At 32.4% G+C, this 19,391-nt stretch overlaps 2 protein-coding genes across 4 annotated transcripts in view; one reads left to right on the forward strand and one right to left on the reverse strand.

Moving 5' to 3' along the window:
* Positions 1–1,263: 1,263 nt before the first annotated feature.
* LOC126750724 (myrosinase 1-like) overlaps positions 1,264–19,391 on the reverse strand; it is an 86,928-nt gene continuing 68,800 nt past the window's right edge. For both annotated transcript variants that reach the window (XM_050460436.1, XM_050460437.1), the window contains exons 3-9: positions 2,682–2,890; positions 2,428–2,611; positions 2,274–2,368; positions 1,811–2,101; positions 1,620–1,757; positions 1,460–1,566; positions 1,264–1,404 (exon numbers count right to left, since the gene is read on the reverse strand). In XM_050460436.1, the coding sequence (XP_050316393.1) occupies positions 1,290–1,404; positions 1,460–1,566; positions 1,620–1,757; positions 1,811–2,101; positions 2,274–2,368; positions 2,428–2,611; positions 2,682–2,890 (1,139 nt within the window). In that variant the 3' untranslated portion in view covers positions 1,264–1,289. The remainder of the gene's footprint in view (positions 1,405–1,459; positions 1,567–1,619; positions 1,758–1,810; positions 2,102–2,273; positions 2,369–2,427; positions 2,612–2,681; positions 2,891–19,391) is intronic.
* On the forward strand, positions 15,367–19,096 carry LOC126750729 (uncharacterized). Of its 2 annotated transcripts, XM_050460441.1 has the most exons (3): positions 15,369–15,677; positions 15,921–16,755; positions 18,561–19,096. In XM_050460441.1, the coding sequence occupies exons 1-2, from the start codon at positions 15,413–15,415 to the stop codon at positions 16,739–16,741; spliced, it is 1,086 nt and encodes a 361-aa protein (XP_050316398.1). In that variant the 5' UTR covers positions 15,369–15,412; the 3' UTR covers positions 16,742–16,755; positions 18,561–19,096. The 2 variants fall into 2 exon arrangements, with proteins under 2 accessions (XP_050316399.1, XP_050316398.1); XM_050460442.1 differs by having other exon boundaries at positions 15,367–15,677; positions 15,921–19,096.

Here is a 19,391-nt window from a genome sequence, read left to right on the forward strand (position 1 = left end):
TTGTGTTCAATTTTGAATTGGACGACGCCTACACATTATTTTTACAAAATGAATTACCGTCACCATTGGAATATCTTCCACTTCTATTACAAGCACAAATGTTTTTTATGCACGACAGGATGTTTTAACCTCTACCCACCCCCGCATGTGACGCTAGTGACTAAAATTTTTAATTTTTTTTATTTAGTATTTTAACTACCATCTAATGTTTTACAATATATACATTTTTAAATTTATTGTAAATTGTTTTAAAATTATAGAGAAAAAATCATCTTTAAGGTATCTTATTAAAATGGGAATTTAATACGACACCTTAAACCCGCACCCGTAGGAAGCGTTTGCGGACCCGTGTTAATAGAAATTTTTTGTCTTATTTTTATGCAAGGATTACGCCCCCGAAAGCATGCCGCTTATTTTTGAATCCCCTTTATCCCTGGAGTATCGCAGTATTTCTTTAATATCTACCCAGTTAAAAAAAGTCATTTCCAGGGCCTTATGTATTCATCTTTTTGTTCTGGATTAGTGACTTTTTAATTTAATATTCTCAGTATTTTTGTGACTCAAAGGGCATACCTACTAATTGTTACGACAAAGGATAACTAATTTATTTATTTAGTTAAGATGAGAACGATTATTAGACAAAGCCTTGTGAGGACTAATATTTCTCGATGTTTGTCATACTACCTCAATAGGTACAATTTAAAAGCACCCTTAATATCCAGAAAGGTCTTATGAAAATTTTCTCTACTTCTTACGCACTCTTAATCACAGAGAATTCTCATCTGTGGGTTTTTTTTTACTTTTAACGCATGTCGTGAACTATAAAGTCAACGTTGTATATCGTCACATCCTACCTGATAAAGATCCTCTACCTGATCGATTATCTCAAAATGCTTGTTAATGGTTCTAGGATGCTTTCCCTACCATCCTGTAGAATCTTAGGCAGGTTACCCAAGGTGAGGACCCGGTATAATTTACATTTACAAGGGTGTCCAAAAAACAGGACAATTTACCTCATTAAAGGGTTTGATTTGACTTTTCTCGTATCACGATTCGTGCCGAGATATTCCAGTAATTTTTTCTATGCATGCGACTTGCATAATTAAACATGCAAGTTACCTACTTTGTTTGTTCAAAGTCAGGAAAGTTTCATTTCAGTGTGTATGTGTGGGTGGGTGTCAGCGTTATTAGTTCTCATGCATTTTAATCATATCTCTCTGGCACTTTGCGAATTATCAAAAGAATCACAAAAGAAAGTATAAATAACTTTTAAGTCTTTGTTTATTAATTTAACCAATAATTAAACGTGTTTGAATTAAATTTTTGTAGTAGTAGGCTGAATCCTTTAATGTTCTTGTACGATTCTCGCTGTCGAAATCTACTTGTACCAATCCAAATTTGACACTACAAAATAAATTAACTAATTGTGGGAAAAAACTATATATCTAATTATTATTACGTGTATCCGTTATTCCATTCCATACTATCAATTAAACTCCAATAGAAATATCCAGTGACGTTAACTGAATCAGAGCACATTGATAAACGGATATTAGTTAAAGTAGCCTAGAAGCATTAAAATATTCAATTGTGGTGCACACATTTTAATTTTAACCTACATTTATAAACCTTATTCGATCGGTGTCATTTAAAATAGCCGTGTTATCTGAAAATCCATTTTCCGTGATTATTATTTCAGGACTTGAATACGTATCACTTATCCACTTTAGCACTTTTCTCGTACCTTCTGGATGAACCTTGAAATAACACATATTAATTTTAAATTAAAAATTATACATATTCGTTTTACCTTTAAAGTTGATAACCCAGAACTAAGCCATTCACTTGACTGGCTTGTACTTGTTTGCAAATCATTTTGGTATGAAGGAGAATTACTGTAATTGGCCATAGTGACCATATAAGATGTATATGTGTTTACCATAATGAAGTCGTAAGCCCCTTTTATCAGAAGTTTTTCTGAGCTTGTAAACTTAGGTAGTCGAGATATGAGGAATCCTTGGCTTGCACTATTATTTGCGATTACTACTTGCATTATATCTGGATAGTCGCCATAGACTATTGGATGTGCAAACCAACCAAACTAAAATACAATATTAATTTAAATTTTAGAAAGAAATATACATGTATATTGTATAAGGTTGTTTTTTAGAAACCTAATTCTATTAGCTAAATGAAATCATCAGCTGTAAGTTTCAGAAGATGATATATATTGAGGTAGAATGATAGGTAAATATTGACTATCAGTTATTTACTTCAAATAAATTTTTTCTCTCGGCAGCCTCTTGATCAGCTGTAGAATTTGTAAGTCCCATATTACAACTTAAATTTAATATTAGGCTTACTCGTCCTAAAAAGTCGTTGTTAAAATAGCTAAGCTTATAATGCATAATTTCCTAATATTTTTACCTTGCTGCGTGGCTTGGTACTTTTTTTTATATAATCTGTAAGCTTTTGCATGAGCTAAAATTGCATAATGGCCACATAGGTATTCATAGGTACCAATAGGTAACTCGGGAAAAATATTTACTAGTACGCTGAGAATTCCTTCACAAAATGATTTTGGTTCGTTAATTGTTGCCCATAATTTTACCTTTAAATAAATGAGTCTTTTAGTATAATTAACAATATAAATATTCATTTATAAATATGTATTTATATACCCTGTCTCCAAAAAGACTAAAAGCAATATCTGCGTAAGCAACGAAATAGTCGACCATTTTAGGATTTGTCCAACCTCCGAGCAAATCTAGGGCATAAGGTGTGTCCCAGTGATAAATGGTTACAAGTGGTTCTATTCCCGCGGCTTCTAGTTCGTCAAGTAAGTTATGATAATACTTTACACCAGCTTGATTTATACTGTAGTTTAATCCTAGAAAGAACAGTAATATTAAATTATTCTAAATTCTACAGAAGCGATATAATGTTAATGTAAACATATCTATATTAATGTAAATAAAGACATATACAATATACAGGTGAAAATTACATAAAAAAAAATCATTTATTCTTATCCAATTCTCATTTGTTTTTAAATTATTGCGTAATTAAAATCTCTTAAACAGTTTACCGCTTCTTAGCCGTTATAGGTACAGATTGTTTGGCCCGGTATATTGTTCTGACATATGGTACTGTTAGCGTCAGTGTGCTTAAGGCGTTTATTTTCGATTTTCGATAATAATAATAATAATAATATTATAATAATGTTAATTCACGTATAACTATACACGTATACAATGAAAAGGCAAGAGTGCAGTTGAACATAATTTGTTCAGCTGATTTATATACTTATTCTTAAGGACAGGTAAACATAAACTGTTTCAATAATAGAAAAAAAAATAATCCTAAGACTATAACAAACTTAAAATTAAAAAGAGAAAGTCTTCTCTATATTTTATTATAAAACATGATGATGTGTGGGAACAAGGTATGATTATTGGCGGAATCATCTATTAAACCAAGGATATTGGGGAAAGGACGAAACAATTTTTAATATGGTTAGAGAACTATGATATAGAGCAGACTTGAAGGGCAGACGGTAGACTATTAACTGCTGCCAGGGAGCACAGGGGCACGAAATTCGATATTAAAATAAAATTATTAAATTTACTTAAAATAAAAATAAACAGGTTAAACTAATAAACTCCTCTGGTTACCTACATAATTAACCTTTCGTCCAAGCCTAAAGCGGCAGCCGAATCCGCGTGCAGCGAGATTTATCGAAGAGTAATTGTAAGTACATACTTTTGCAAGAGTAAAATAATGATTGGATGTTAGTAGAAACTTTACAAAGCTAAACTTTATGTTCACAGGTCTCGAATCGAATGCACCCTATGTGACATCATGCGAAGCACGTCGGCCAATAGATTCGCGAGTAGATCTGTGGTTGCCATACCAACGGGAAGCATCATATATTTGCTGTGGTATCAAACTGTTTGGACCCTTTTGGGGTTCATCAGTGCCTAAAGACTTTATTTTCATTGCGGAATTTATTGTTAAATGTAGATAATATTTAATATATTTTAGAAAATAGGCCAACGTCCTTTTAAGAAAACATTAAAATTAAAAAGTTAGGTCATCTTACGCCCGATGCGCAATCTTATGGACGAAAATGTACCGGACAATGGGATGGCGACACCGTCGCTTTGCTCTCGGTAAGCTCGAGAATTTTACGAAAGGTGTGTGCCAGCAGTAAGGGTACGTTTCTTAAGTTAACCGATTCGAATAACCGGTCGAATGAGGTTGCTGTTCGGTAAACATACATTTCCTGAAATTTGATTCAATTACGAAACGCGGTTTCTGAAAAATTGCGTAAAAACTGTCAATCGAGACCACCAATCCATTGGCTTTGTTAGCTTCGGTTTTCTGGGTTCTCCCGGTTTTCTGTTATATATAAATTTTTATTTCTGTTGACAGCTGTTTTCGTTTTTATAAAATTTGTTATGTTAAAGTTTTTGTTAAATTTACGTTGCATTATTGTTATAATAATTACTATGATCATTATAAATACGCTGTATTTCTTATTATTATTAGCACACTTTTTGTTTTTATTTATAAAATTTGAGAAAAAAACTCATAGAGATAAGACTTTGTTTTTGGCAACTCACAATATTTCAAATTATAATACTTTCTAGGTATCTCAAGATATATCTTTAAGCTGTGGGATATGTCAAATACAACACAAACGCCTAAGTCAAAAATGTGATGTGCCATTAATTCTGAGCAAAAATCTGTATACCCTAAACGTGAGGGGCCATCGAGACCAAGCTACCAGAACCTCTTAGTTGCTTAGTTTTACAGAATCAGTATTAATTCAAATCCAGTCACCTGAATCCGAGCATTTATTAGAAATTGAATTACCTGATTTTTTAAAATCAAAATGTGATTTATTGAATAATGCAACATACACATCCAAAACAGGAATATCAAGAGAGTGTCTTACCCTCTCTTTTTACATTTAAATACACTTTTTTTTTAGATACTTTAGCCTTTTGAGAGCACTGCCGTTCGTTAATTTAATAAAAAAAAGAAAGTTTCGAAAATCGTAATATTATCAATTAGATATTACTTTTTAGGTAGCTTAATTCTGATCTAATTTGATTTAAAAATATAGAAAATATAGGTATACCTAAATCCGTAATTACAGGTTGTATTCTAAAAACCACAGATTTTAGGGAACCCCACAAAACGAAATCAAAAGGTGTTGACGAGCCCATTAGCTTAACTTAGCTTATTTTTTTATTTACGCTTAAAAGTTCCGAAAATCTAGGGCATTAAATAGAACCTCTTCTTCCAACATTGGTTAGGATAACGATAATTTCAACCCTTGCCTAACGGAAACTATATAATAAGAAGATTCTCCATTCTGTTGGAATCCGATAGACCTCTGTAGCATTTCAGCATACATGTCGCCATTTAAATTTTCTGGTATAAATATTGGTCCGATAATACCATCTTCCAATATACCAGCCCCAAACATTAATTTTCTGGGTATACTGGGTATGCCCTTCTACTAATAAACCTTTTAGTGTAATAAACATGTGGATTCTCGTCAGTAACGACATGCGTCAATAGCGTTTTGCTTATTAATATACCCGTTTAAATAAAAGTTACAATCATTACTGAAGCAAATATTTTTAACTAGTCGAGATTCTGCCGTAATCATATTATTTCACAAAACTGAATTTTTTAGTCCGGTTTGTCATTACCAAGTTTTTGCAGTATTTGCAGTTTATAGGGATACCTATAACTTATGAAATTTAAGTACTTTTCTTATTGGTTTATGCCAGTATATCGGTAGCCATTATTTTAAACATTTAATTAAATAATAAAAAATATCAAAAATGTTTTCATTTATTGGTTTCGTTGATAAACGAGAAGAGTTTTTTAAAATATGGTTTCTATAACATCATTCGAAAGCATTTTTCAAGAGCTTCAAGATGATATATCATTTGACCTGTATCTTTCTATTTAAGATTTTAGGGGTGTATCTTAGCCTGTCCAAAGGGGTCACCCTGTATACACTTTCCATTATGACGACCTTGCTTTTTTCTTAAAGGAGCCATATTGCAGTTTTGCAATTTTTATTAGCCCTTTTAATCACCTTTTTAACAGTGTATCATACTTCCATTCCCAACACCTAATTTTAGTAAGAGCTTCGTGAGCAAACGAGAGATAAGCATACAGCATATCGGAAAGTCTAGGAAGTCTTTTTAAATCAGCTAGCAAATAAAAAAATAAGATGAAATTTTCCTATACAAGAATTTCCTATAGGACCTCCCTACGAAGATATGGCCCCTTAAAGACACCGATGGAAGTCGGTTTTTCTTCAATAGCTTTTGAAGTACTTGGTATAATTTAATAAAAATGATTTACTTGATCAACACTACTAAGGTCTAGGTCCTAAGTACTAGGGTACTAGGGTCCTTAAAACGGAATCCTCAAAACACATTTACCTTGTTTATTTTATCAAGGGCAGACTAGGTTGTATACTAAAATGCTTAAATTTTTAGCACCCTGTATGATAGACTCTGAAATAAAAAATTGGCATATCTTGAACCTTAAACTATAGAAAAGGGACGATATCGATAAAATGAACGGTTTTGGAGAAAAAGAAATAAAGGACTCACTGTTTTAATTAAATTTTTTTGCATCTTTTTATTAGCATTTTTTGTTGCTCTAAACGCATCATTCTTGCAAAAGTTTCTATGGTACGCAATAAACAAATAGATATGTTTCAAAACTTGCCCCCTTTCACGTTGTTATTATATTGATCCCTTATTTTCATAATAATGTATTAATTTTTGGATTTCTTGGTGAATTTAATTTGAATTAAGTCGAACTATGGAATTCACGTTAATTGAGTATGCAGATATGAATCTTATGTATGGCCTTGCGTCTTGCATTGGAAGCAAAAAGGTTGTACGAAGAAAGATTTCCTAATCGCACTATTCCAAATCAAAAGACATTTCCACTTATTAAGGAAATATTTTTGATTTTCTTGCAATGTTAGGAAGTTTCGTGAAAAAAAGTACCGATGCTGGTTAGAGAAGAACAGTACTTACGGTACAATTGGAGAAAAATATTTTAGATGCTGTAGCTGATACTCCTTCAACAAGCACTCAAAAAGCCGCTCAGCTTAATACACCAAAAACAATAATACATAAAGTACTTTAAGAACAGCTTCATTAGCATTATTCTTTTTAGCGATGAAGCAAGGTTTATCAAAAATGGTATTTTGAATTTATTTAACTCGCATGTATGGGGTGAAGAAAATTCTCATGCCACTGTTGTTTCTCATCAACATCAGTTCCAATCAATTAGTATCTGGGCAGGAATCATTGGCAATTTTTTGCCTGGGTTATTCGTCTTACCGCCACGATTGGAGAACTTTAGTTGAAGTTTCTTAAGAATAATCTTCTTACTTCTGGATGTAATAGAGCATTTGCGATCCGCCGAACCATGTATTCTATGCATGATGGAGCCCCACCTCATTTCAGCGTTGTTGTAAGGAACCACCTGATTAACGTTTTTTCAAACGGTTGGATAGGTAAAGGATACATTGCCTGACCTCTTCGGTCTCCCGATCTAATGCCATTGGATTTTTACCTGAGTCACCTCAAAACGGTGTATTCAACTTCTGTAAAAAAAAACATACATCTTATATATAAAAAGACTTGTCCTGACTGACAATCAACGTGCAGCCGAAACGGTAAAACTTAGAAATATAAAATTTGGGGACAACATTCCTATGGTTATGTAGATGTCCACTAAGAAGGAATTTTTTTAAATTCCATCAGGAAGGGGTTGAAACCACCCCATATGTATCATAGCTTTAAAACTAAGTACTTCTTTAAAAAAAAGGCGAAACACGTCATTTTTATTTTATTTTTTTACCCATTTTCAGGGGTGTATTAAGGTATATGGGGTTAAAATCTACAATTATTTAAAGAATAAATTATTTCAAAAACGATTTCTTACTTTAAAAAACGACAAAAAAACACCACTGGTATTTCATAATATTATTTCTATGTTACATACATATTACGTACTATACTTTTTATGTTTGCCAGAAAGAGGCAAGATGAAGAAAAGGAAGATAAATTATAAGGAAACTTTCTATATTTATTTTTAACTTTAGAAAGCGGTATTAAAATATCCTTTTTCCATAAAAGAACTAAAAAGCTTAAAAAAAGAAAATAATACAACGACGTAGTGTCTCCTCCAAGCGGTCACGCATCCAAGTACTAATCACGCCCGACGCTGCTTAACTTCGATGATCGGACGAGAACCGGGTATTCAGCATGATACTATTACTGGCAAGATAAACCCACTTGGCGATGCAATTTCGTGTGACTTTGCGCATGACATCAGTCGATGACAAAAAGTCTGTTTTTCGGTTGGAAAAGCAGTATTTTAAAGCCTTTTTTTATTTAACATTACTTATTAAGTATTATTATATTTTGTTATATGAAATATGCTATGATTATTATAAAAGTATGTAAAATATTTCCTTAATAGTATGTAGGATTCGTGGATCCGTGCTAGGATAGTAAAGCCTTATATAATATAAATGCCTATTTTGGTTTTGGATAAGGTTTTAAAAACGATTTTTATTATTTAAGGTATTTTAATTTGAAAATAAATGTACACAATATGAAACGTTTGAAGGCTTGTTAATTAATAATAAATTAATAATACTTTATAGCCAAAAAAAAAAGATTTATGGTTTTTATTTAACTTTTTTTTACGTTAGACGAATGCCTCTGCAGAAAAATATCAGTGATATAATATGTACATATTTTATTATGTTGTGTTAGAGGATTGATATACAGCCTATTGTGACAATTAACTTTCATAAAATTGTGTGCGCTAAGTATACAGATGAGTACCCATTGGTTGTTGGTAATAATAGTTTATTAAAATGGTTTTGTAATCCATTGTCGGCAAACTTGTTTGTCCTTTGGAAATCTAAAGAATCGGTAATCCGAAACTACCTTACTTTTTTTGTTGTTGTTGCTTGAACAACCCACAACTGCACAGTACACCATGATAAAAAAATTTTAATTATTATAATTTAATAAACTCTGCCATATTTGTCACACAAAATATACACAAAAGAAATAAACCATGCCCTAACCACAGCATAAAGAAACCAGCAGTCGCACTTCAATAAAAATACATTGGCTTGAATAAGCGAGTTCGGTGCATGTGTACTAACGCAGGCGAGGCAATTTTGCTTATAGTAGGGATGCCGCTGACACTCGCTTTGGTCCACGCGGCTTTTGCCTTGGCTAGAGCCGGACTTAAACATTTTTTTAGATGTTATTTTCTTGTAAACTAAAAATACCTACATAGTACAAATATTGATTTTTTAATATAAATAAAGTTCATACATTAACAAAATATTTAAACAAAAATAAACATCGCATTTCTACATCTAACAACGACGATATAGAAGAATACGTGCAGGAAGTTAGTTAGGTATGTACCATAAATTTAAGAGACCATTCTTTGAGTAATTTTAAAACAAAAAGTTCATATAAACATATGTCCAGAAATTCTTCGTTCTCAATATACAGGGTGTTAAAATTTAACAACAACTAAAATATATGCCACTGACTTTTGTGCAATTTTTATTATGTTCTGTGGATTATACAAATAAAACTTTTCTGTCTCTTGAATTTTTTTCGTATCTTGCTTAGTTAATAATAAATTCCAAATGAAACTCTTCCCCAAATTCCTTGTGTGATCCAGGGATATGCAATTAAGTGGACTTTTTTTTTCTCGAAAAATATTATCGAAAAAGTTGTATTTGTATTTGAGTAAATCAAATAACATATTAAAAATGGCACAAAATTCAGGTGCCCCAATTTTTTTGCCACAAATATTTCTTCAGGTCCCGTTTGAGATTACACTGAACCTAATTAGCTTCTTAATGTTATAAATAACACCGCCAGAGAACTTGCAGACCTATGTTCATATGAACTTTTTGTCTTAAAATTACTCAAACGATCGCCTGTTAAATAATTTATGGTACATACTTAATTAACACCCTGTATAGTAACGCTTTTAGATTAACATCTGACTACATAGTAGTTTAAGGATAACTAATTATACAAATAAAGTAATATTTCAAATAGAAACTCTTAGGCCAATAAATAAAGACAAATAGTTGGCAACAATTCAAAACAATTCTAACATCTGCGAATTTTTGTTATATTATTAAGTACCAACTAAAGTAAAAGTATACAATTTTGCAACTCTTTTAAATATGGCAACACTGTTAAAATGGCAGAAATATAAATAATGTCCTTAAAAATCAAAAAAAAAAAATACATTGCTGCAACTTTAATTGATGCTTAATTATGTTATTTAAGCCATACAGCCAAATTTGCAGCTATTAAAAACTTTGGCAAAGTCAATTATTTTGCTTCATTAATAATTTTTGATATACCCCTCTTTTAATACAAAAGTTTTTATAAAAAACGCTACGCTTTGTAAAAATGCTATTAAAATAGTCACTAAGTACGGCGCTGAACTAGGCGATACACCTATGAACACAGTTCGATAAACAGTGAGCTCGGCATCCGGAGAACATGGCTGCGGCATGGCTAAGGATGCTATTAGTTCGCTTACATTTTCGAGCGGAGTGAGACTGCTGGTTTCTTTATGCTGTGCCCTAACCCTAAATCCATCGAACATCTAAAGCAAAAACGAAACGTCATATTAAAATGTATTAAAACTCTGTTCATGTATTAAAAGCTGTTCCTGGGGAAATTTGTCATCGACTGACGTCAGGCGTGCGAGAGAGATAGGCTCATCTCATGCGCGTGGGTTTATCTTCTCGAGTATTAGTATCATGGGTATTCAGTGAGGTCTGTCCGTTTAAATGTAATGTAAACAATTTTATTTTGCTGCAAGTTACATAGTCACATAGTGCCTATTCGGCAGCGGCCCACCTTTATGCCAGCCAAGCTCTTTTTAGTTTATAAATATAAGTTACTCCTAGTTTTAGTCATTCTTATTGTACCTAAGCTACTGTACTCTGTATCGTACTTTAATATATTTTGTTTTTAAAAACAATCTTTCGCCACACAAATCTATAATTGGCACAGTCGGTAGGATTGTGTCCGGTGTATGTGTTTTTTCGTCACGATAAAAACTTTCACCGTGGTGATTTCAACCCTTTAGACGATTTACGACCTATTCCACCCTCTGTTTAAGGTTTTAATAGAGATAATTTTAGGTTCTACGTATTGCACGTATTAATTTAATTAGTTTTTGTATCGTACATAAAACTAATTTTATTTAGCAAATTAATTGCATTTAATTTTAAGAAAGTTCGTAATTCTAGTTCAGTGAATTGATCACAATTAATCTTATGATTTTCGAATATTTATATTTTGAAAACAATATTTATTTTTATATTATTTATAAAAAATAATTTCATATTTTTTATTTATAATTTTTAATGTCAGATATTGATTCTGATACAGAATTAGGAGAGTTGGTAAACCTATTACATAATATTAATATAAACAATATGAATACTGTACCAAACAATACTGAGAAACCCAAAATGAATTGAGAACTATTTAAATCGCGGTTAGATAACATTAAACCTTATGATGGTGATGTTAATACTTTGAATAAATTCATTTCCAGATGCGAAGATATTATTTGTAGTTATAGTCCATTTAATGATAATGAGTTAATGAAGCACATTTTTGAATCTATTCAGGAAAAACTTATCGGTAGAGCTGAAGTTCTTGTCGGGAACAGAGCAGAAATTAACAATTGGGAAGATCTAAAAAATTCTTTAAGACAATGCTTCTCAGATAGACGAGACCTTGATTGTTTAATACAAGAGCTCACTAGAGCTAGACCATTCAGAAATGAAAACTTATTAAATTTTGGAAATCGTTTACAACTTCTAAGAAGCAGTGTCGCACAGCATATTAGCAATGATATAACAATTGCTACACAAGAAAAAACCTATCAAATTAAACATCATGATAAAACTGCGTTAAATACATTTATTGCTGGTTGTACGGGAACTTTGAAAAACAACATGCATTTTAAAAAACCAGAATCCTTGGAAGATGCAATGGCTTATGTAATCGAATTCGAAAACTTCGAACGATTATATGGCCATACAAGCATCAATGGAAACAATAATTATCAAAATAAATATAATAATCAAAGACAATTTCAAAGTAACCAACCTTTTTATAATAATAATAATTTTGGAAATAATTTTCCAAATCAAAACCAGTTTCCACATCAAAATAATTTTCCCACTAATTATAACCATTTTGCAAACAATAATTCTAATAACTTCAATAATAATAAACAATTCTCAACTAATCCACAATGGCCTTGTCAACCTATTGACATAAGACCCAGAAATTTACCTCCACGAAGATTACCAACAAACGAAGAAGTTTTTGGTAAACCAAAAAATGTTTTTGAGCCTAATCAAATTCCAGAACATTTACTACCTAAACCTGAACCAATGGCAACAACTTCAAGAAACCCTACAATTCAAAGTGCAAGATTTAATTCTAAAAATCACTTTAAAAATCATTTTACACAATACAAAGGTCAGCAAAAACCTCACTATATTGTAGAGGAAGTCTACAATCAAGACTATAATGAAGAATATTTACCTGAATATTCTCAACAAGGAGAATATTCTCAAAATGAATATTTTAATGACTATAATTATTATTCTGATAATAATTATGAATCTAATGACTCACAGAATACTTCTTTTAAAAATACAGACTCTGAAAATTTTACTCAGGATCATCTAACAAATCAACAAAGTTGATAGAAATTAATATTTCATCAAACAAATCACTCCCCTACGTAACACTAAAAAATCTAAACATTAAGCTTTTAATCGACACTGGCAGTAGCATATCTTGAATTGTTGAACTTGAAAACCAGACGGACAAAACAATAGACATTGTTCTTACAAAACCGATAACAGTAGAACCTTTTAATAGTGGTAATTATGAAATGTTTTCCTTTGATAATATTTTTAATAACAATAAATCCACTAGTAAAAGTACAAAGTGTAACATCAAGGACTTCATTAGAACTGACCACATGAATTCAGAAGAAAAAAATAAATTTTAAAGTTATGTCAAGAATATTCAGACATTTTTCATAAACCGGGAGACAAATTAACATTTACATCACATGTTAAATATGAAATAAAAACAACGGACGAAATACCTATACATACTAAATCCTATAGATATCCTCATATTCACAAAAATGAGGTTAGGAAACAAATAGCTGAAATGCTAGATAAAGAAATAATACGTCCATCATCAAGCCCATGGAGCTCTCCAATATGGATTGTGCCCAAAAAACTTGACGCTTCGAATAAGCGAAAATGGAGACTAGTAATCGACTATCGGAAAATTAATGACAAAACAATCGATTATAGATGGCCAATACCAAACATAAATGATATCTTAGATAAATTAGGACGGTCACAATACTTTACAACACTAGATCTCGCAAGTGGTTTCCATCAAATCGAAATGGACGAAAATTCAATTCAAAAAACAGCCTTTACTGTGGAAGATGGCCATTTTGAATTCGTTCGTATGCCATTCGGATTAAAAAATGCACCAGCAACATTTCAACGTGCTATGGATGGAAGAACTACGTAAAATATGCATGGTTTATATTGATGATCTAATAATTTTTAGCACAAGCCTACAAGAACATATTCAAAATTTAAAACTTGTATTTGCCAAATTGCGAGAAGCGGGATTAAAAATTCAACTAGACAAAAGTGAATTTTTAAGAAAAGAAGTCGATTTCTTAGGTAGTAACACCCGAAGGCATTAAACCAAACCCGAAAAAAATCGAAGCTATTCAAAAATTTCCTATCCCTAAAACTCAAAAACAAATAAAATCTTTCTTAGGAATTTTAGGCTACTATAGGAAATTTATCAAAAATTTTGCCAAACTAACCAAACCCATGACTCATTGCTTAAAGAAAAACGAAAGCGTAATTCACACTAAAGAATTCATAGATTGCTTCCAAACCTGTAAGAACATATTAACTTCCGAACCTGTTTTAGCTTACCCCAATTTTGAAAAACCCTTTGAACTTATTACAGATGCGTCTAATTATGCTATAGGTGCTATTTTATCACAAGATAGACATCCTGTAAGCTATGCATCACGAACGCTAAACCCTGCGGAAATGAATTACTCCACAATTGAAAAAGAGTTACTCGCAGTAGTTTGGAGATGCAAATACTTCAGACCTTATCTATTTGGCAACAAATTTACGGTCATAACAGACCACAAACCGCTACAATGGATATTTTCTTTAAAAGAACCAAATAGTCGCTTAGTACGATGGCGCCTTAAACTTGAGGAATATGATTATTTCATTAAGTATAAAAAAGGCAAATCAAATACTGCAGCAGATTTTCTCTCTAGAAACCCCGTTGACCTAAATGCTGTAGAGACAGCCTCAATCGATAATAATCCAGGTGATATTGATGAAATTATCGATGAACTTTTACAACACTCAGAAAAACTTCCAGACCTAGATCCAGAAACTTTAGACGAAATTCTAGGAATGCAGAAACCAAAAACAAACATAATATCTGATTTTACTATTTTAAAAAGACCCATTCCAAAATCATCAACTCCACTGGAAGAGCAAGAGAATTCAGATGATCTCGAAACTGTGCACACATCATTAGAAAACCCTATTTTTAATTTACCAATCTCAGAAAGGACACTCAATACCTATAAAAAACAAATAGTCATCACTGTAGGAGATATATCGAGCTTAACTTGTAAAGTAGAACAAATCTTTCAAAATACTCGATATTATGTAACATTCCCAAAAATAGAACCTGTAAGAGACATTGTTAAATTCTTGAAAAATTACATAAATCCCAAAAACCTTTATGCCTTGTTTTTCAGAAATGAAGTATTTAGCAAACTTTTCACAATAACCTTAAAAAATTACTTTGTTAACACAGCCTATAAATTTGTACAATGTTCAACAATGTTACAAGACATTGAAACGTCAGAAGAACAACAAATGAAACTCACTCTATATCACACCACAAAAACATGTCATCGAGGCATAACCGAAATGAAAAAAGCATTATGCCATAGATTTTATTGGCCTAGTATAATTATGGATATAGAAAGATACGTTAACTCATGTGATATTTGTTAAAAGAATAAATATGACAGAGATCCCCCTGTAATCAAATTTAATTTAACACCGAGTACAACAAAACCGTTTGAACAAATTCACATCGACACCTTCAAAATAGATAATCATAATTTTCCTTCGCTTGTCCTTGATATAATTACAACAATGTAGTATCCGTGAATCATGTTTCTCGGCACGACGTTCAGAGCAAAAAATGTTTATTTTGCATTATTGTTGGCCTGCCTTATCGCTGGGAATTCATTCCGTTTTGTCGTGTTCGAGGTACGCGTCGAAATTCTTTTTGACTTAAAAATGCCTAAACGTAAAATAAGTGAGGAAAAAAAGTGTGAAGTGAGGAAACTTAACAAAAAACTCAAGAAAATACAGGATAAGCTACGACTACTGGATTCAAGCGATTCGTCTTTTACGTCATCTAGCGAATCTTCAGGTAATAAAATGGCTTAATTGCCTTTAAATAATGGAGAAGGAAATCGCGCGATTTCATTAATCTTCTCTGGCAGCATGCGCTTGCCAAATCAAGGGTTATAACACGCGTTATACCATTATAAACAAAAGCATAATATGAAACCTTATAATTGAGAGTGAAATCGCGCGATTTCAGTAATCTCAGGCAACAAGCGTTCGCCAAAAGACTTTAATAAACTGATAAGGTTTTTTGTCGCCCGTTTAGGTTCGTCTTCGGACGTAGAACCCAATAATGAAGAAATCCAGATCATACCTCAAACGGAGACAGCACCAGAACAGATTGAAGTAGATTTTGACTTCTTTGGCAGCAAGCCGCTGGACGAGGCACAAATCGGTGTAGCAATACACAACGAGATTGCAGTACGCTGGAGTGCAGTGCTACAATCGGGGTTAACCAGTGCACAAAGAAGTGACATTACAGAAAAATACAAAATTCCCGAAAATTGTCTACAATTGCTACCTCCAAAAACAAATGATGAAATACAACCATGTCTTCCCGATGGGGTTCTTAAACATGACAAATTCGTTACAGCGTTGCAGTTACAGCTAGCTCACGGCCTCTCAGCCATCGCAACAATAATAAACAAAAATTTGCCAGTCGCAGAACAGGCTAACGACACAAAAGTTTTGGGGGAAGCATGTCAAATTTTTGCAAATGTCCATAATGCGCTTTCAATTCATAGAAAGTACAAAATTTTGCCGCATTTACATCCTGATTGTGCTAAAGTGGCCAAAAACATAAAAATGGATAACAACCTGTTTGGAAAAGATTTTCATGAAGTTTTCAAAAACGACCAAGCTCTAAAAAAATCAAGTGCTGTCTTGAAGAAGAGAGCCTCAACTGCCATGACTGCGACCGCTGGAACTTCTGGACTTCAGCAGAAATACCGTCAGTCTTTAAACTACCAGCGCCCCCAATACAAAGGGAAATTCAAAGAAGGAGTGAGGAGAGAGGAGAGGCTGCCGAGGGAAAGAAGCAAATGGAACCAGCGCAAGGAACAACAGTACCATCAACGCAGGAAGTAGGCGGTTCGAATAAGGTAACTAAATATGCAGGCCGATTAAATAAATTTTCACAAGCGTGGAAAAATATTACCCAAAACAAAGTAGTCTTAAACTGGGTTCAGGGAATAAATCTCCCCTTTCATTCAAAGCCTAAACAACTGCGGGAGCCTAAAAATTACATAGAAAAGGGTCAAATTAAAGATTATGAGAGTTCTATAAAAAACCTAATAAAAATTGGGGCTATTTCAAAATGTCTCCCAACAAAAAATCAATATTTATCGCCTTATTTTATAAGAAAAAAACCAAATGGAGAAAATAGGTTTATATTAAATTTGAAAAAACTTAACAACTATATGGAAGCTCCGCATTTCAAATTAGAAGACCATAGAACAGTGTTAAGACTGTTGCACCATAATAATTATTTAGCAAAAATTGACCTCAAGGACGCTTATTTTTTACTGTCAATGCAGAAAAAATATCGAAAATACCTAAGATTTAAATTCAGGAATGTCATGTATGAGTTTAACTCACTTCCATTTGGTTTAAGCGTAGCGCCATTCATTTTCACCAAAATAATGAAGCAAGTTGCAGGATTTCTAAGGAAATTAAATATTCTATTAATTTTCTATCTTGATGATATTTTACTTCTGGCAGATAGTAAGTCACAATGTATAAAAAATATAAAAACTACAACACAATTGCTAGAAAACTTAGGTTTTATAATCAATATTAACAAAAGCGTATTACAGCCACAACAGACAATTAACTTTCTTGGGTTTTCTTTTAATTCAGCAAGCTTAAAAATTTCATTACCAGAAAAAAAAATATATTCAATAAAACAAAAAATTAAGCAATTTAAAAGGAAAAACCAATGCACTGTAAGAGTTTTTGCACAGTTATTAGAGAAATTAGTAGCGTCATGTCCAGCAACAAAATACGGGTTTGCTCATTTAAAAATTTTGGAAATAATTAAGCACTCAGCTATTCGAAGTGATTATCAAAATTACAATAAGAAAATGGAAATTTGCGACTCAATAAGAAATGAATTATCATGGTGGGAAAATAATATAGGGAAAGGCCAAGATATAAAACCACATCAATTTAAATTAGAAATCTTTTCAGATGCTTCACCTACAGGTTGGGGTGCCTTCTGTGGAAAAAATACTTTTCATGGGTTTTGGGACAAAAATGAATCTCAAATGCACATAAATTACTTAGAAATAAAAGCGGCATATTATGCACTAAGTTCATTAACGAAAAATAAAACTAACATACGGATCTTACTGAGAATTGATAATCAAACCGCTATTTCTTGCATAAATCGAGGGGGTAGTGTCAGATTTCACCATCTGAATGATGCTACAAGACTTATCTGGGAATGGTGTGAAAACAAAAACATATCAATATTTGCAAGTTACATTACGTCATCAGAAAATTTTAAAGCGGACAAAGAATCTAGATCGTTATCGATCGACACGGAGTATCAATTAAATCTTTACGCTTTTACGAAAATTATTCAAAATTTCGGGGAACCAGAAATAGATTTATTTGCCTCAAGAATTAATAATAAATGTAAAAAATATATATCTTGGTTTCCCGATCCAAGCTCATTTTCAGTCGATGCATTCACAATTTCATGGACCGCATGTTATTTTTACGCTTTTCCGCCTTTTTCGTGCATTCCTCGAGTCTTAGAAAAAATTATTGAGGAAAAAGCACTAGGTATAATGGTTGTACCAAATTGGCCCTCGCAACCCTGGTTTCCTATCTTCCAAAAACTTTTAACTGAAGATCCGATATATTTTAAACCTAATCCTAGCCTCCTTTTATCTCCTTTTAGGACCAGCCATCCGCTATGCAAGGAACTTTCCCTGGTGGCAGGGAAATTGTCAGGATCGCTTATCAAATAAAAGGAATTCCGGCGACAGCGATACCAACAATGATCAATTCCTTATCAGAAGGCACCTTAAAGCAATATTCCAATTGTTTTAAAAAATACTGGGAGTTTTGCAATGAAAGGCAATATATAAACCCATTTATTTACAGTATAGGTAGATATTTAGAATTCTTAGAACATGCATTAAATAAAGGAATGTCTTATTCTGTCATTAATTCTTATAGGTCGGCTTTAAATCTTATATTTTCGCCGAAAGAACAAGACTTAAAATGCATTAATAGGTTTCTCAAGGGTGTAGCAAATATAAGACCGCCGGAGCCGAAATATTCGTACATCTGGAATCCGGATTCGGTACTAGCAGTTTTGAAAACGTGGTACCCATTAAATTCCTTGAATATCGAAAAACTAACCTATAAACTTACTTTTCTAATGGCAATTGCATCCGCCAGTAGAGTACAAACTTTAACTAAAATAAAAATCGGTAACATATTAAAGAATGAAAATAAAATAGAAATAAAAATTTCAGATAGAATTAAAACATCAGCCCCCAATAAAATCCAACCAGTTTTAATATTCCCATTCTTTAATGAAGCACCAGAGTTATGCGTGGCACACACTATAGAGGCTTATTTAGAAAAAACTGCACAGTTTAGGGATAATAACGAATCACTGATCCTAACACATAAAAGACCATTTCACCCAGCAACCTCACAAACCATAAGTCGATGGCTGAAAACAGTGTTAAAATTAGGAGGAATTGACACTACAGTTTTT

The sequence above is a fragment of the Anthonomus grandis genome, chromosome 2 (assembly GCF_022605725.1).
Source record: "Anthonomus grandis grandis chromosome 2, icAntGran1.3, whole genome shotgun sequence".
Classification (NCBI taxonomy): domain Eukaryota; kingdom Metazoa; phylum Arthropoda; class Insecta; order Coleoptera; family Curculionidae; genus Anthonomus; species Anthonomus grandis.

Coding starts and splice junctions, on each gene's coding strand:
- LOC126750729 (XM_050460442.1), top strand. CDS start 15,413: ATGTTTCTCGGCACGACGTTCAGAGCAAAAAATGTTTATTTTGCATTA. Junction 15,678..15,920: donor GTCATCTAGCGAATCTTCAG/GTAATAAAATGG, acceptor TCGCCCGTTTAG/GTTCGTCTTCGGACGTAGAA.